The sequence below is a fragment of the Protopterus annectens genome, chromosome 3.part1 (genome assembly GCF_019279795.1).
Source record: "Protopterus annectens isolate FY-2018-M chromosome 3.part1, PAN1.0, whole genome shotgun sequence".
Taxonomy (NCBI): Eukaryota; Metazoa; Chordata; order Ceratodontiformes; family Protopteridae; genus Protopterus; species Protopterus annectens.
In genome coordinates this window covers 237,819,845-237,837,655 of record NC_056732.1, presented here as the reverse complement: position 1 = coordinate 237,837,655, position 17,811 = coordinate 237,819,845, and the positions used below count along the sequence as shown (strand labels likewise).

Below are 17,811 nucleotides of genomic sequence, written 5' to 3'. Positions count from 1 at the left end.
GCTACTTTACAGTTGTGTACATGGAAGACTCTACTGTTGATGGCCATCACTTCTGCTAGGAGAGTGTCAGAGTTAGACTCTCATGGCCTGCCCCTCTTACACAACCTTCCACAAGGACAGGGTGACCTTATGCATTAACCCTTCTTTCATGCCCAAAGTGATAAACGAACTGTCCTTAAATCAATCTGTTCACTTTCCTACCTTCTTCTCCTTTCCAACTGACGATAGTGAGAGGATTCTCCATTCCCTGGATGTACACAGACAACTGAGATTCTACCTAGACAAAATTAAGTCCTTCAGAAAATTAAACCAACTATTTGTCTCTTTCCACACCAGGGTTATGGGCAAGGCAGTTTCCAAACAAACTATTTTGTGTTGGATCAGAAAATCCATTTCCTTCTGCTATTTACAACATGGCAAACACTCACCCCATGGGCTGAGAGCTCACTCCACTAGAAGCATGGCTACTTCCAAAGCCTTCCTCAAAGAGCTGGACACAGCTTCCATTATGGAAGCTGCCACCTGGTCCACTATTCACACCTGCATCAAACACTACAAGCTGGATCACGTTTCTAGAGCCAGGGCAGGCTTTGTTAGAGCAATCCTCCAGGGGTTTCTGGAATTTTCCACTTCTACCTCCACTCTTCCCTCTAACTAAGCTGTGGCATTCTCCCACACTAAGAATACTGCAACATAGGACTAGAAGGACATAGAATAGTTGTGTAAAATCTTACCATAACCATAGGTGTCCTTCTTTTCCACGTTGCAGTATTCCTTCCCTTCCCCCATCCCCCTGGATTAAGTTTGGACTATGGACATAGCTCTTAGGTATTAGGAAGCTCTGCCCTTCACCAAGAGCAACTAGCCAGCATATGACACTTAACACTTCTGGCTGACAATCACTTATTACTCTCTTTGGGACTGTCTGTCTGGCCTTCAAGTTCTGAGGTCTGTGCGTGCAGATGTCACATTTAAGGCCCCTGGTTTATGGCCCTACAAGTGACATCCCACACACCTACAGCAACCAGGCTTTAGCTTTTGTATAGGAGCCGATGTTCGGGTTGCCTGAGGCGGGAAATCCCACACTAAGAATACTGCAACATGGAAGAGAAGAACATTTATGGTTATGTTAAGATTTTACACAACTATTCTTTATTCTCCAAAGAAGTTAAAATTGATATGAAAAGATATAGTTTGAAAATCACACTGCACTAAATTCTAATTTTAGTAAAGGGGCTTTCTAAGTAATGAAGAATATCATCACTAAAAGCAAGAATACATGTTTCAACTCTTTTGAAGATAACACCTTTGATATGAGTCTGCTTGAACATTGAATAGTAGAGTAATTAAAAAAATAGGTTAAAAGATGTAATGAAAAACAGAAGCCTTGAATATCACAGAAGGTTAGGACCACAAGATGGTATAGCAGTTACCCACAGCTGGGTGTGGGTAATGTTGGATTTACCTATGGCTAATGTGGTTTGGTCACAAGGGTGAAGCCTGAGTGACCAAACAAAGCCAACATGATCCTATGAGCAGTGGGTAAATCAGCATTACCCACATCCAACCGTGGGTTATTGCTATTAGGCAATGACATCATTCAAGAAAAGTTACTTTTCTTAAATAATGTCATTGTATAATGGCATTGTGCTACTCTTCTACGTTTTTCCCCAGTACTTGATGTACTGCGCATGCGTATGGGACTTGTATTCCCACTCTTAAGCAAGGAAGCAACGGAGAAAGGGAGATCTTTGCTGCTTTTGTTTTTAATTAAAAAATGAAATTGGGAGACTTTCAATGTACAGGAGAGACAGGACAGAGAAAATACAAGGATAATCCATTACTTTCTCAAGTTCTGCATTACGTACCTTTTTTTTTTTCTATCCTACCTGTCTCATTCTTCTGAAGTCTCCGGTTTTTGAAAGTTTATTTAAAAAAAAAAAAAAATTACATTAAAGAAAAGTAGAATTTCCATAGAATATATTAATAGAAGAAGGCCCGGGTGACTGGACTTGTTTTCCATTGGTATATGCTCGATTTACACCAGACTTGCTTGTTACCAATCAGCGTTTTTATTTTTGAATGTTAATGGACAGTCATTGTATAATCATCTGTATATGTTTGATACATTTGAGTTTGATTTTTCCTCATTCTGTTCTTTCAAGTATTTTACAATGGGTGCAGTGATTTTTAACTAAAATGCTGCCGAGTATGAAATTGCACTGTTTTTGAATGAGGTAGCTGAAGCAATTTTTTGAGTTGATCAGCAACTGATAAGCAAGTGAAAATGGCCCCCTGTGCATGGATGTTTGGGTACTGCACTACATATAAAAAAAGTTTGAAATCCAATTTAAATGTATTCTTTCATATTAAAAATAGAATTTGAACAACTGATACTTTGATAGATGACACACAGAACCTTTCTTGCATATTATATATTATGCAAGTTGATGTTAACCACTTAACAATTCAAAATTTCTTAATTGTTCCTTAAAATGTTTTTGCTGAGTGAGTTTTGTAGTAATTAAAAATATGCTCTGTCAGACCAACACATCTCCCTTGGGGTGTGTATGGATATGTGTGTGCTTACACTGTGAAAATTGCATTTTATATAACAAGCATTATATGCAATTTTGTCATTCTTTTCCAGATCTTTTATTTCTGGTGGTTCTTACTTCTTCTGTATGCATTGTCTCTGAGACCATAAAGAAACTAGAAAAGGTGAGAGAACGATTCCAGAAGCATGGTGGCTCTCTTTTCCAGTTCAAGAAGCTCAATGGCTCACCTTTCCATGAAGTATGATGCATATTGCATTGAATTCTTATTGAACTTGGAATTGCCTTCTGGGAATGCTATTGCCGAGGGTATCAAAGCAGCCTTTACGTCATTAGTCCTATTTATGAAATTAATATGAACATGTTTTTCTCACGTAAGACCGCTTTTCATGTGCACCACTGAGAAGCACTAGTGGAATTACATGTGATGTTGAGGTGATGTTATTTCTTTAACGGAGTTGTTGACATCTCAAAACCAAATCTGTTTTCAAAGACCTGAAAGAAGTTTAATGAAATGCAAATTTTAAACCAGAACAAATGTCATTTTTTTATTGTTGCTTTATTTTATTATTTAAGTGTATAATCTATTTTGGTTTTACACTGATCGGTGGAGGTTGGATTCGGTTTGTTTTACTTATATGGCATTCCATTTGCGCTGTCTGAGGTCAGGCAGGTGCCATGTTGCTGCTACTCTGTTACTTTACTGTTTAAGTTAATATCTGAAATGACAAGAGCAGTACATTGTGCTATAATACAGTTATTTTGTATAAACCTAGAAGGAAGTGACCACTATTAAATCATGTTTTATTGTGATTGAAAGGACTGTTTTTATGACATGAAATGTTTCTTAAATATTTATTAAAGCACTGTTTTCATTTGCCTAAGAAGGATGGGAGCATCAGCATAATATGACTATGTGCTGCACGATAGTCGCCAACCTCATTTGGTTGCATTTTTAATAATATTTTTGGAGAGTTACAGTTTTACATCTGTTATTGGAGCCATAACTGCAGTCTGGTAGAAATAGCTTGGAACAGTGTCTCACAAAGCCTTTGTTTCCTGTATGATCTTTGGTTGTAGTTCAGTGATCACTAATTCACACACACTGCTTAAAAATACATTTTTAAAGTCATGCATCTGTTTGCTGATTTTTAGTTGCATTTTAATCATGTGTACCACTTGTTGGTGGAAGGTATGTAATGTTATCTGCAAGCTGTAACCTTAAATTTTTTTCTGCTCGCTAGATGTAGACTCTAGAGCTCATTGATGGATGCACTTTCTTCATTCAGAATCCCACTGCTGGGCAAACAATTCTGACGACAAACAGTCAAAGGATATAGTAGCTGCTGGCTTCCAGTTTTAAGTTTGCATTTTAAGACTTGCTGTTGAGGTTCTATTGAGATGCAGAGGTGTACTTTGAAATACAGGTTGTGCTACATTGCTTTATCTTGTGAAGGAACAAATGTGCAATATTGTGTTGCCTAGTATAAATTTGGTAACTGACCACACAGTGAAGCCAGCTACAGCTGAGCACAGAACCATTTGTTACAGAATAAAGGTAGAATCCCGACCAGTATAGAAGAAATTTGTTCAAAAAGTATTAAGCACATATGCTCTGTGCTTTAAGGTAGTACTTGTGCAAGTCAAACCACGCAATGTATGAATCACATAAGCAAGTCATAGTGGCATGTGCAAGTTGTCACCTCCTACATTTTCTAAAATGACTGGTTTTGATAAGTGTTGCAGTGCTAGCAACTTAAGCAGGGTAGGCTACACTTCCCTATCCCTGGCAGCAGTTCCCAGCTTGTCCTTTGGGCACCCCCAGTAGTACCTGGGGAAGCTAAGAGCTACATTTCCAACAGTGTCCTGGGTCTTCCCTGAGCCCTCCTTCCAGTTGGCTGTGCCTGGTACAACAACTGTGGCATCCTCACAAGGTAACCAAACCACCTCAGCTGACTATTCTCAGTAAGGAGGAGCAAAATGCAAGTCAGCAAACAATTTCAGCTGCACTGGATTGTGTTTTAATTCAGCAAACATATTTTCCAGGAACTCCTCTTTTTCATACATTACCTGCCTGTCTGTGCATCAGTCATTATGACAGTGATGGAACCGAAATTTCACAGGTTTTCAATTATATATTCACTGCTCACAGTGATAAAAACTGAATATTTGATATGAACCTGCTGTGTGACAGTCTCAGTCAACATGTCTACTGTTTGTATGCATTACCAGCAGGTGATGCATTGTTCATATTTAGATTAACTGTACTTTCTTGCTTGGCCTGGACCTGCGGTTGAAATTTCTAAGTCATCATTGAGAGGAACTTCTTATTGAAGGGAACTGGGTAGCTGCCCTTGATTCTTTCCTGCTGTTCTTAAGAACATAAATTCCAGTTAGATTTTTTTTTCTTGTGTCCATGATTTGCAAGTTTGTTTTAGGTCTTTAGGGGGTCTCAGTCAGCAGGGAACTCTTTCTCCTGAATGGATCCCTTTAGAATCTGGGAGAACATTTTGACAAAAGTATTCACCGCAGTGACCTTCCAGTTTTCCGGGTACATAACTTTTTCTTATACCAAAGGACTGCCATCGAGTAGGCAGGGCAGACTGTTGAGATTTTGTGCATCACTTTTTCATTGTGGAATTTTTCCCATGTTGTCCAGTTGATAGAACTCCAAATTAGCCTGGTATATACATTCACAACTTGGAAGTCCCTTCTTCCCAAGGATTTCCCTTGTCTATCTTTGCATCTGTTTGTCATGTCATAGTCTTACATCAGTACAAGCAAGGTGAAATTCCATTTATTCTAATTGGCATAATGCTGTTCTGGTGTTTTGGTCCATTAGAAAGTTTTTCTTCTGTTCAGGATTACTGAATTGGCTTAGTCATCTACAGTGTACTCAGAGCACTGTAATATTCACCTCAGTCCGTAACTGCAGTACTGTGCAGATATTGTAACTGCATGTTTGACCTGTGGTATGGTCACTCTCCATTAATGGCATTCTGGGTTCCAGTCTGTAGCTTATTGATTGTTAGCAAGAAATGTCAAATAAAATTCAGGCCTTTTGTATGGCCTGTGCTTAGGCTATACAGAGAAATATCACTCAGCCCATGAGCTCTTATCTGTAGTTGGCAGCTACTGGGTCTTAAAGATATTTTTCTCTTCATGAATTATCTGCTGTTGCTAGCCGTTCGCTCTGTCTTTCTTTCTGTAGTGGCCTTTCATACTACATCCAGCAGTGTGACTTAGTGATTGGTGAAGGGGTGAAATTTTTCCAGTTTAATGGAGTACTAAAGTTGCGTATGTTAGGTTTTGTAAGTATGGGAAGAGGCTCTCTGTCCTTGGCTTCTTTCTTTAGCCAGGTGCCTCTCTCTCAGTAGAGCTACTACTGCTGCTTTGTCATAAGATGTCTGTACTCGTATCATTGCTGGCTGTGCAGCATGGATCTAAGTTTCCAGGATTTTGCTTCATTTGCATTTGGATCCTTGCCAGGTCAGAGAATCTGAAATTTGACTGGACCATGATGTGCTCTACCACTTGTGTTTTACTTTATTTAAGGATGTGAACAGTATATACTTTTCCATAGGTGAAAAATGAGACCTATTTGTACCTGACTTGAATTGGCATATTCCTTAGGTTCTGACTATGCAGACCTTCTACAAGATCCAGTTAAAACATTTTTCTTGTGCTTCTCCTCATTTAGGTTGTCCATGACACTCTTTATAGCTGCTTTTGACAATGATGTTCCATATGGATGTTCCATTCCTGTCCAAGGAGGCCCATTTTTCCTAATTTGTGTTGGGTTCTTTATCATGTTACACACATGCCTTTGATGCCACTTAACAGGTGATAGCTGTGTTTTACATTACGTGCCTGCATTCATGTTCGAGTGATGTTAATGCATTGCAGCATCAGAATGTGCAGCACTCCTATCCCTGTTTCTTTTTCAGTTTCAGAGGCTGTCATTTAAATATTCTGATCCTTCCATTCCCTTTTAGGAAGATTTGTGTAGGCGTGTACTTCAACCATTTTCAAGAATGTTTTCACAGAATTCCATTCCTCTAGATGAAGAAATCCTTTGAGTTCCAGGCTTTACACCAACTTCCATTAAGACGGACTCCTTGTCAAGATCATCTTGAGAATTACTCATGCAATTCTTTCAGTTGATAGAATTAATACTGGGCACATGTGACCAACTCATTTGGATGCTTTTGACCAGCTAATATATTTCTTCCTGGAATTGTGGATAAAACTGAGCATTCTAACTGTCTTTCCTCCCTGTTTAGGCAGTTTAAGCTTTCATCTCAAGTATGTTTCTTTTTGAATGGGAACAGAATAGACGACTGCTGTGTCCCAATGCTTCCAGCTGATTTCATGGTGTTGCAGAACTTTTTTCATCTCTTAAAAAGAAATGCACATTTATCTAACAGGCAGCACGGTTGTGATGTTCCTCGTCAAAAACAATGATCCATCTGCCCCACCTGCTGCATCAAGAAGTCATATAAATATGGGAACTGGTAATATTACACAATTTCTTCTAGTTTTTCAAAACTCTAGCAAACTCTTTGAGTCCTTGCTGTGTCAGGTGCTTCCAAGTAAGAGATCCTTGACTCAATCCTAGAGAAAGTCTCCAAGGGATTAGACTAGCTAAATTAAGCCTTTGTGATCAAACCCAAAAATATTAAATTGCCAAAATTTCTGCTCTCTAATTACAAGTCCATTTGTACTTATTCACTACATATTTTGCTCCTTTCGTAGAGATGGTGTGTTGTCTACGGATGCTCCCTGTTTTGTTTTCCCTTATTTAGAGTTCCTGTCACACTAGACAGGCAAAGTAGGCAAAGGTTATTCGGTTATGTCTCATTTTGACTTAAACAAATTTGATTCCCCTACTCTGTCAGTTCTTCAGAGATGAACATTGGCTTCTTCCATCCCCTACTCACTCAGTAGCTTTTAGCAGCCTTACTTGAGGATCTCTTTTGGAGAAAAAAAAAGGCTTGTGAAATACAGTTCTTCTGTAACTACCCAGAATCTGCATGATTGCTTATACTTACGGGTAAAAAAACACCCTGGGCTATTGATCCCACTGTGAAATAATTTATTAGCCTTTTTGCATGTGCTACTTGGGCACCTAGACTGGGGAGCCTTCAGTGCCATAAAGATAAATCATTCTTACAGGCCATCCCCAAATGGGCATTTCTTTTTTTTTATCAGGCAGCCCAAGGAAGGTTTTTGCATTTTGTCTCCCTGATATAGGTCAGAAATCCCAGCATTTGGTCAGCTGTTCCTTTTCTGTATAAAATAAAAATGGAGGCACTGTGATAATCTGATCCAATTGCCAGAATAAGATGTGCAAAAGGGTAGCAAGTCCCTTTGTACAGTTGAGGGTGTCTGTAATTCTTTGCCCACCTCTAAGTCTACCTAAGATGTTCAAGAAGAACAAAAGCTGGCAAGTGACAAATCACCTTGCTCACAACCTTTCTATCTTTTGAAGTCTACCAAGAGGGCTTTAACCTAGACGGCCCTTCAGCAATCCTATCTACTTCTGGCCACACTAGTAACGAAGCATGGGTTTGCACCAGCAAGGCAAGCCATCCTCTAGGACAGGTGAATATTGGATGCTATAAAAAGTTACCAAATTTTGGAATATCTCTGGCTTCTATTGTCACAACCCCTGTGGAATGTCAGTTGGTGTCAGAGGAGCAATTTGTGTGGCCTTTATTATTCTTTACCAAGTCAGTGCAAAGAGACTTTTGGGGGAAGATTGTTCGACAATGGTCTTTGTCTCCTCTGAGTTGCAGCTGCATACTGGAACTGAGTGATTACAGCCCTTACATCAAGTTATGTGAACATTCGCATAGCTACTGTTCAGGCCTTGATGCTGCCTATGAGAAGGCTTCAGGATGGTATGAATGGACTTAATAAATGTATGTTGGCACCCAGGTATTTGGAAGCTGCTCAGTAATTCCTTTGCTTTGCTCTGCTTTGCTGTGGAAGTATAGCATTTTTACTGCAAGCTGCTTCCAGTTAGGCTTTTCCTGTGTTTCCAGTGTTTTTCCAAGGGTGATGCCTGTTTTAGGGAAGATATTTCAGCACTGCAACTTATTTATGTTCCCCTTCTTCGATACCTGGATGCTGTTGCCCTCCCACAAACTAAGGATTCCTGGTGATGTCTTGGCTGCAGTCACAAACATCAGTATCACAAATGAAATCTACCCAGTTCCTGGTTCAGTGCATTTATTTTATAGGGCAGTCTGGACCATCTAGAACTGAGCCTTTCTCAAGGATCTGGTACCCTCAGTGCCATCATACTGTTGGCCTTCCCCATGAAGTTAGTAGCAGTGGTGTTTTAGAGCCTTCAGCCTTTAGTTTGACTCTCTGATGACCTGACTGTTCTGTGATGAAACAAAACTGAGGAAATTTAGAACACCTTTTCTGTGGGCATTCCATCGTTTGCAGTGTGTGCGAGGGGCTTCGTAGTAGGACAACACAGTGGTGCAGTGGTTGGTTTTGCTTCACAGCTAATTCAGTCTTGAACTGTTATTGTCAGTGGCATTTGTATTTTTTGAGCTGTCTGCTTTTTGTTTTGTTTTTCTTCTGTATTTAATGTTGAATTCTCTCCACAGGCTAGTATTATAGTGGTTAAACTGGGTACCCTAAATACTGTGTGTGCTGCTGACAAGGTAGTGCCCTTTATGAGCTACACTCCATTCTTGTACACACAAGGCATGCCTCCATGTTCCCTGTGATCTCTCAGTGTGCAGGATGTTTGAGAGGCTTGTTATGTCTGTGGGATAAGATAGGGAATGTAACTCTGCTTTTGCCTCTTCTTTCAGTATATGAGGTACTTTCCTTTCCTTACTTTGTATAAGATGGGTCAATAAACAGTGTTTTGAAAGAAGAAATTTCCTTTACTTTTTTAACAGAAAAAAGGAGACATTGGATCAACAGCAAGTCTTTATCATTGGTGAGGTTCTCCTCTAAGATGTAGGACTTTTCTCTGTAGTCAGCTGTAGTGTTGATCCCTCTTCTTTTAGGTGGTGCTTGCTAAAGTAACAGGAATGTGGGATGTTCTTAAAAATAGACAGATTTTGTGGTATCTGAGGTTTTCATTTGTTACTACAATGCGAGGATTTCCTATTTCTTGGTATTGTCAAGCGCCCACCTTCTGTGGAGTGGAGTTCACATGCATTTCCTGGGACATTTTTCCAGTTTCTGGTTTTAATGTTTTTGGTATTGTACTTTGTGCTAACAACATATAGATTCTAAGCTCTTTCCCGTTTGAGTGTGATTGATGAATGCAAACATAGTTTTACTCTGACACCCAAGTCCTTTCTCCTTATTTTTGCCCTGTACACTTTGATCTGATAAGACATGGTCTGTTTGCAGTAACTCCAGGCATTGACTTCTCAGCACCTTGTATTTTTTCATGCTGCTTAGATCCTACATGACTGTCATCTGTCCAGTTCTTTTTTTTTTGTCACAGAAGTTTGAGTATAGAATCTGTCATCAAGTTTTGACTGGAGTGTTCCATTCAGTGCCATATTTAGATTGTGTTGCCCTCTTAAGGTGACCGTGTATTTTCCTTCTTGTAGTCTATAGTTGTGCTATATATATATATATATATATATTTTTTTTTTTTGCCATTTCCCTCCCTACTTCTCTCTTTCAGTGTACAGGCCCCAAGGCCATTTAACCCATAGTGACAGCACAGTGAATTCATTGTTCATGGAATGCCTCTGTGGGCAGGACACTGTTCCCAATGATGAGTGAAAGGGGCAGTACAACAGACTGTCCATTGTGTAGTGGTTTCAACCACTCTCCATGTAAGAGATGCCAGGGCAAACTGTCCACTTTCCTAAACCAAAAGTCACTATCCTGTAGATGTCCCATGTGTAGTGGTTTCAACCACTCTCCATGTAAGAGATGCTAGGGCAAACTGTCCACTTTCCTAATCCAAAAGACACACTGTCCTGTAGACTACAAGAGCAGGAATACAAAGCATCTATTTCCAAATAAGAAACCACTACAACAGTCTCTTAAACCCTTAATAAAGAAGTCTTAACAATCCATTTCCATTTCTAAATGGGAATCTGCATTTAAAAACTGCTGCAGTCAAGCTTATTAAAAAGCTGTTTCCACCCTTTACATTGTCAAACAAGGGAAATAAGAATGACAGATGTTCCCATCTTGGCATAGAAAGAAATGAAACACAGAACTTCCTTGCGAAAACCATCTCCCCGGTAATAGATGATCCAGCCTGTTGTGAAGAAACTTCATTTCAGGCAATGGCACAGTCAGAAGTAGATTATTAAAAGGTAACTTTGCCAATGTAGGAGGTAAGAGAAAGAAGATGCTGACAACTCAGTCTTCCATTCATGGAACAAAGGAATTGCTGTAGAGCTTTGCTGTGCCTCCAGGTTTTGCCTTCTCTCCTTTCCAGTCATTACTACATTCACCAACAGATTGCCTCTTGTGGTGATTTGTTACTAGACCAGAAATCACCATCCTTGGTGACTATTCAGCAGTTGGTGGAGCCCTTTCTCCAGCAGATTGTGCTAGTGCTACAGAGCCTCTATTCTAGGTGTTGTCAGTGTCAACAACAGTGCATTTCATAGTGCTGTACTTCCAAGGCCTGTTTCTGTCACCATCTTTCTTGCTTCCAGCATCAACTGTCAACCCCTTATCATCAGATTTGACTCCTGTTAGTTATCCCAGTGTCCCTTCCACTGGTACTTGCAAAGTATTATGTTTTGCATTTGGTCACATCAGACCTGGCTCTGACAGATGTAAGTTATACACATTACATGCCAGTGCATTCCATTCCAATGTTTATAGAACAAACCCTGTTAGTACATAAAGGTCATTAAGTATTTTTTATCATCTAAGTGGGAAATCTTCCCAAAAGACTCAATCATACTTGTGTAAAGTAAAACATGTAGACTCTAATGTAGAGTCTCCTATCACTGACCTGGAAAAGAAGCTGGGCTTGACTCCCACCTTGTCACCTCCTATTAAACATAAATTTTATTGAGTTCCTCCACCTGATACAAGAAAAAGGGGGTTGGCCACAGACCCTGTCCCATCATTCCATAGAAGTCTGCATGAATCTGCTGCAGATGTATGCTCCTGGCTTCCATGTTGGTCCCATCATTAATGTCTTAAAACATACCACCAAGCTGTCTTGGATAAACCCTGACTCAGTACCCACAGTGTCCTGAAAGGCAGAGAGAATTTTCACTTATGCCAGGCCTGACTCTATCACATTAGCAGCTGACCTGAAAAAGGCACCCACTCCTCAAAACCCTGCCCATCCATTCACTGGGTAAGGAGTTTAAGATGATGGGCAGAGGAAGTGAGTTTTCTTGGCCTTTGGGTTGTCCATGAGAACACTGAACTACTTATATTTTCAGAGGGAGGAGATGACTGAAGAACTGCTGTGTGTGTTAGAGGAGTTGCCAAATGGGTCACAAAAACGGATGCTAAAAGTCTAGATGTGTTTATCTTCCAACTTAACAAATCACATGGTCCATGCCCTTTACAGCATAGCTGAGTTTCACCTTAGTAAGTATTGCCAAGTGCAACCATGCTTGGCTGTGCTGATGGGTTTTGCAGAAGACACTGAGCTGCCTTTCTTAAATTCCTGCTTCATGTGGCTTTTCCTACTCAGAAATGAAGGCAGGAGATAATTTGAACATGGAAAAGAAGGACCAAACTGTCACAGCTGTGGGGATTAAGTTTTAGCCTCCATGCAAGTCTTTTTCGAAGATTCTGGAACCTGTACCAAATTTGGTTGTGAGTCAAGCTGCAGCAGAATCAGCAAGAAGTTGCAGGAAGGAACTGTAAATGGAGCCCCTTGGTTAATAGTAATAACAAAAAGTTGGGGTTTGAGGCTGCTCTGTATCAAGTCAGCATTATTCTAAAGGGTACTTTTGACTGATTCCCTCTGGGGCATTCTGAAGATGATTGTCCCTGCACTACAAATAATGATTTTAAAATCACTCAGAACAAGCAAGTTGGTGACACAATATCCAGAGGTTGCAGATCCCCATTTATAACCATCTCTTTACAATTCAAGATCACACCTGATGGTCCCACCCCTTCAGTGGAAAAAAATAGGGCAGGAGGTAGCCAACCTTCTAAGGAAAAGAGCCATCTAAGAGATATGTCCAAACCACAGAGGTTAAAGTTAATACTCAAGTTTCTTTTGGTTCCACCTTCTCCCCACCCTGACCTCCAGAATACCCACCTCCACATAAAAATGGCCATGGAGTTGAAGAGGTATCTACGTTTCTGGGTGGGAGCCAATTATCACCATTTTGAAATCCAGCCCTTCAGTCATGCTATGGACCACACTGTGTTTGCCAAGTCCATTACAGTAGTACCAGACCACCGGAGGTTGCTAGGGAACACGATTTTCCTTTATCTAGATGACTGGCTTCTTGCTGCTCCTTCTTTAGGTCTACCAAACCTCCATAAGTAGTCTCTGATCAGGCAGTTCGGTCTTCTGGATATCTTAGTTAACATCATCAGATAGTATTTTACTTCCTTAGGAGCACTCTGTACATGAAGTTCTGCAAAGCCTTTATGTCGGAAGGAAAAAATCAAGACCCTCAAGGCTTCCTTGGACTACTTTTTCCCATTTCAGAGTGGAATACTAGTCAATGTTTTCAGGCTCCTAGAATATATGGCAGCAGTTATCAACATGGTGCCACATGCATGTTTATATTTGAGAATTGTACAGTGGTCACTTCATTTACAGTGGTGAAAGCATGTGCAGTTAATGTCACAGAAACTTTTCATTGTAGACTTGTGAATGGAACTGCTAGAATGGTTGCTCCACACCCCCAGTTTTGCTGTAAGCAAGCTGTTCTAAACTCTCCTACCCTCTAATTCGCTCGCCATGGATGTGTCCAGTTTGGGGTGGACTTGGTCCTATCAGAAATCTCAGCTATACATGAACATTCTAGGCCTTCATGCAGTACTTCTCGCTGTACTTGACCCTCAGCAATTCACATAGATATGTTGGTGGTCCAGTACATCACCAAGCAAGGGGGCAGCCACTCTGTTCCCCCTTGGAGAAAGGCAGTGAATTTGTGAGACTGGACCCATAGTGCATGACCTGATTCTGGTAGCAGCCCATGTGTCCAGGAAGTTCAGGCTCATTCCTTTTAAAGTTTAATCTCATACTCTCAGGCAAGCCTCACCTAGATGTCCGTGCCCTCACATTGTCAGCATGGCATTTCCAGTTTTGAATATGGCCTGTAACCCCAATTTATTTCTAAAGTCAAAGCTATCATGACACTCGGTCAAGAAAATGCACGGGGAAAAGTGGAATGGGTTGGTCCACTAGGCAGCCAAAGAAGGTATAGAACCACAATCAGCAGCTCTAAAACAATCTTTTAAGATATTTGACGGATCTCTTCAAGCATAATCTTAGTCCTTTAAGATGCATTTTATCCCCCCTCCATCTCAAATTTCGAAGACCAGCACTTAACCTTCACTTGCTGGCACTAGGGTCTGCAAGACATTGCTAAAAGATAACTTTTTAATAAGGCTACCAGTCAGAGATGCCATGCCATATTGAACCTATGCTTCATTTTAAAGAGGCTGACAAAACCTGCCTTCAAGTCAAACTGCAGACTAGACTTCAGAGATCTGTCATGGAACGCACCCTTCTGGCTAACGATGTTGTAACATAATGGACTGTCAGTGATTAAAGTCCTATCAGTAAACTGTCTTTCCATTACTTTCCACAAGTGCAGAATGGTGCTTAGGATGAACACCTACTTCATACCCAAATTAGAGAGAGAAACTAACCTCAACCAGTCTGTCAACTTCATTGTCTTTTTTTTTTCTCAACCACCTCAATAAAGAGGGAGAAACTCCTCCACTGGATGCATTTCGAAAAAACTGTAACATTCTCTCTCAGTAGAATCATGGAGATTAGAAAGACCAACCATCTCTTTGTTTACTTTGCAACATAAAAAAGGCTTTTAGGCATCTAAAATCACCCTCTCCTAGGAATACTGGATTGATAAAATTTTGCTTTGTCAGAGGAGGTCACAACCTTTAAGAATCCTAAAAGGCCCATTCAGCAAAATGCTTCAGTATATGACATTTCACAGCAGCAGCATGGTTTGTCTTTGGAACACATTTATCAAATGCTACAAAATGGACATTTCTTCCAAGACACAATCCTCCTCTGGGGCTATACTATTCAAAACTATATTTGCCTAGCTGGGCCTACTTGGGTGTGCAGTTGGGGATTCTGTCCTATGTGTAATCAAAGGTGAACCACTTCTTACCAGTTAAAAAAGCACGTGTCACAATACTAGATCTGGAGGATGTGTGTCCATCTTCTGTGAAATAACCCACCCAACATGCCTCAGAACATCAGTCACGCTCTTGCTCACCTCCCCGGCTTCTAGCAGCAAGCAGATTGCTAGCACTTTTTGCTGCTGTATTCCTTTTTTCATGGCTTTTTGTATATGCTGTCCCCATAGGTTACCCTAACAGGTGCACCAAGAAGAATTAGAGTTGGAAACTGAGCAGCATCTTAGAAACTGGGAGAGGAAGAACACAGCATGAAGTAATTTCAGTTGTTGGGTGGTCCTAATTGCACACAGTATATTGTCCACTAAAGATTATGGAACTTTCATTTCTATGTGATGTTTTTTTTGTTTGTTATTGTTTTTTCTACATTTTTTGCTGTTATACAAAAATAAGTAGTTAGGCTGAAGAAAATTCTGAAAGACTTAACTTTGATCAGAAGTATTTTTTGTTGTTTTCCCCGACTACTGTGTTTGCATGAATCAGATGCTCCTGCCTCAGACTTTTCTGTTTATAATTCAGAACTTTGTTCTGTCCAGTCATCTGACTTTCTGCACATATCTAATTATTTTCCATGTAAATCTGTTGAAATTATAATTATGTACCTGATATACAAGGTTTTGTGGATGTCTGGAGGCCAGGTTGCAGTATCTAAGTGCATGATTCCACAAAACTACTAGTCCAGTCCAGGGTGGTGGAGATGCACAGCAGAAATGGGGAAAGTTAAGGTTCAGCTTGTTTTGTAATGTAAGTTAACCAGTGCTGTACTTGAAATAATCACTAGTGCTAGCCACCTAGTGGTGTAAACATGGTCTCTCTGTGATTCGATCACTTGTGATCTGACACCCAAACCCTGTGTTCAAAATGGAAAAGAGGGAGTTAATGCCACTGTGGCGAGGAGGAGTGGCACCTCTGTGACAGTAGTGATATGGTTGTAGTAGTCAGAGTAACATACCAGGGCTCGAGAGATCGTAGAGCATGTACAGTGGGAGAATAGAAGAACAGACCTGTGTAGCAGGCCTCTTAAGTGGAGGGAATGATCACTTATTGCCAATATGTAGAGGGAGGTTGATACAGGTCTCCAAGTGTAAGAGTTACTGACTGGATAGGTGATATACAAGAAGGAAACACCTAATGTTGAAAAGTCTGGTGGGTAATCAGAGAGTGGGTGCACTCTTGGCTGTATGCAAGGAATCCAGGGGCAGTGATCAGTCAAAAGGATGAGTTGGTGGCAGGAAACTCAAACTGCTGACAGGAGGTGGGAAAGAGGTTGGTTGTGGGCTCTATGTCACTGGTGGGATGCTTGGGGGTGGGGGTGATGGTGGTGGGGCTTCAGTGACTCCCAGGCTGAAAAGTATGTAAGGTCAGTGTTAGGGAGGCTGGACAAGAGTATTACGTGCGTGCAGAAGAAGATGCAGATGACTGCAAGGTGGGGCTTGTCACCAACTGGCGTCTTTGAGTTTGTTGGGAGAGTTTCAGATGGTGTTAGGTTGGGGAGGTGATCTCCTTCAGTAACTGTCTGCGCATTAAGTTTTTTTAGCATTGTGCCCATGCCTACACAGAACAATAGTCTGGTCTTTAAATGAGATACACATGTACAAGCCCACATATAGTTGGGCATTTTGCATATACTTAATGTCAGGGTATGTGTGTTTAAGCCTGGTAGGTGGGTGTTTATGAATCTAGAATCTTGTCCTACATTTTGGCAAGCCTAGGCATGCTTGCAGCAAGCGTAAGGAGTTTGTAAATCCCTACCTGGATTTTTTTTTCCTTTAGTCTGTTTTTTACCACAAATAAATATTTATCTACCCCTTTACATTGAACATCCCTTCATCGAATATTAAAATTACTGAACGGTTTGTGTAGGGAAGGGAGTTAGTTGGCCATAATTAGAAATTTCCCTTTTCACCACTGTGGTGCGATCTCGTAGTTGGTATATATAAGTAGGGGGGTGTATCCCCCTACCTTGGTGGGTTTGAAATGATGTAGTGTGTGAGATAATCACTGTAATGGACAAGTAATCCCCTTCCCTATAAAAACTGTTCGCTGATTTTAATATTGGATGAAGGGATGTTCAATGTAAAGGGGTCAATGAATGGGTGTTAGTGGAAATGAATGTTCAATGAAGTAATGTAGACTCCTGTGTTTAAAAAAGGCTTGAGCCTAAATTGTGATACATCAATAGTTAAAACTCTGCATCAGCTTACACTTTGCATTTTACATAGTGAACTGCAATTATATTTAAGTGATATTGAGTTAACATGGTTTCCAAGTATATATCACATTTATTTAAACACTTCTTATACTTTAATGTATTTTGATGAGTCTAGAGAAAAGTTTCATGTTCTGTAGTTATGAAAAGTGATTACAGCTTCAGAATTACTACCACTTAGCTTGTGTGTTCCAGTTCTAAATGCAGTCAATTTCATTTCTGCACTGTGATGCTTACCAACTGTCATTTTTTGCAGAACAGTGTCTCAGTTTGTTCAGTCTCAATAAAAAGATTTTATAACAGTTTTGAATATTAGGTCTTTTCCTAGCAGATCCTCATAGATAGCACTTATTTAATGTTGTGCCACATTTCTGAAGCATTTAGTGTTTTATGTCATCATATCTTGTAACAGTGATTCACAACACATTTTCATTCTGTATGGAGCAGTAAACAGTGTTTATTAAATTTTTTTGATATAAACTTTTAACTTGTTTGTTCTATACCTTTAGACCAATATTAATTAGTAATAGAATTATAATTGGTAAGTTTGAAAATGACTTGAAGAATAGGGGTTGAAAAAAATGTGCATAAGGGTTATGAAGCAAGACTGATGCATTTATAGTGTTACTCTACACTACGTACTGAAAGTGGACATTCTGTAATAAAGTGGATTTGAAATATGGAAAGCATTTGTTTTCTAAGTGTCAGGTTTTA

General features: G+C 40.1%; 1 protein-coding gene across 1 annotated transcript in view; it reads left to right on the top strand.

Annotated features, from left to right (window-relative positions):
• Positions 1-17,584, top strand: part of ATP2C1 (ATPase secretory pathway Ca2+ transporting 1) — a gene marked incomplete in the record, with an annotated part of 2,099,819 nt that extends 2,082,235 nt beyond the window's left edge. Inside the window, 1 exon segment of the mRNA XM_044066734.1 lies at positions 2,651-17,584. Coding sequence (XP_043922669.1) covers positions 2,651-2,802 — 152 coding nt within the window.
• Positions 17,585-17,811: the final 227 nt, after the last annotated feature.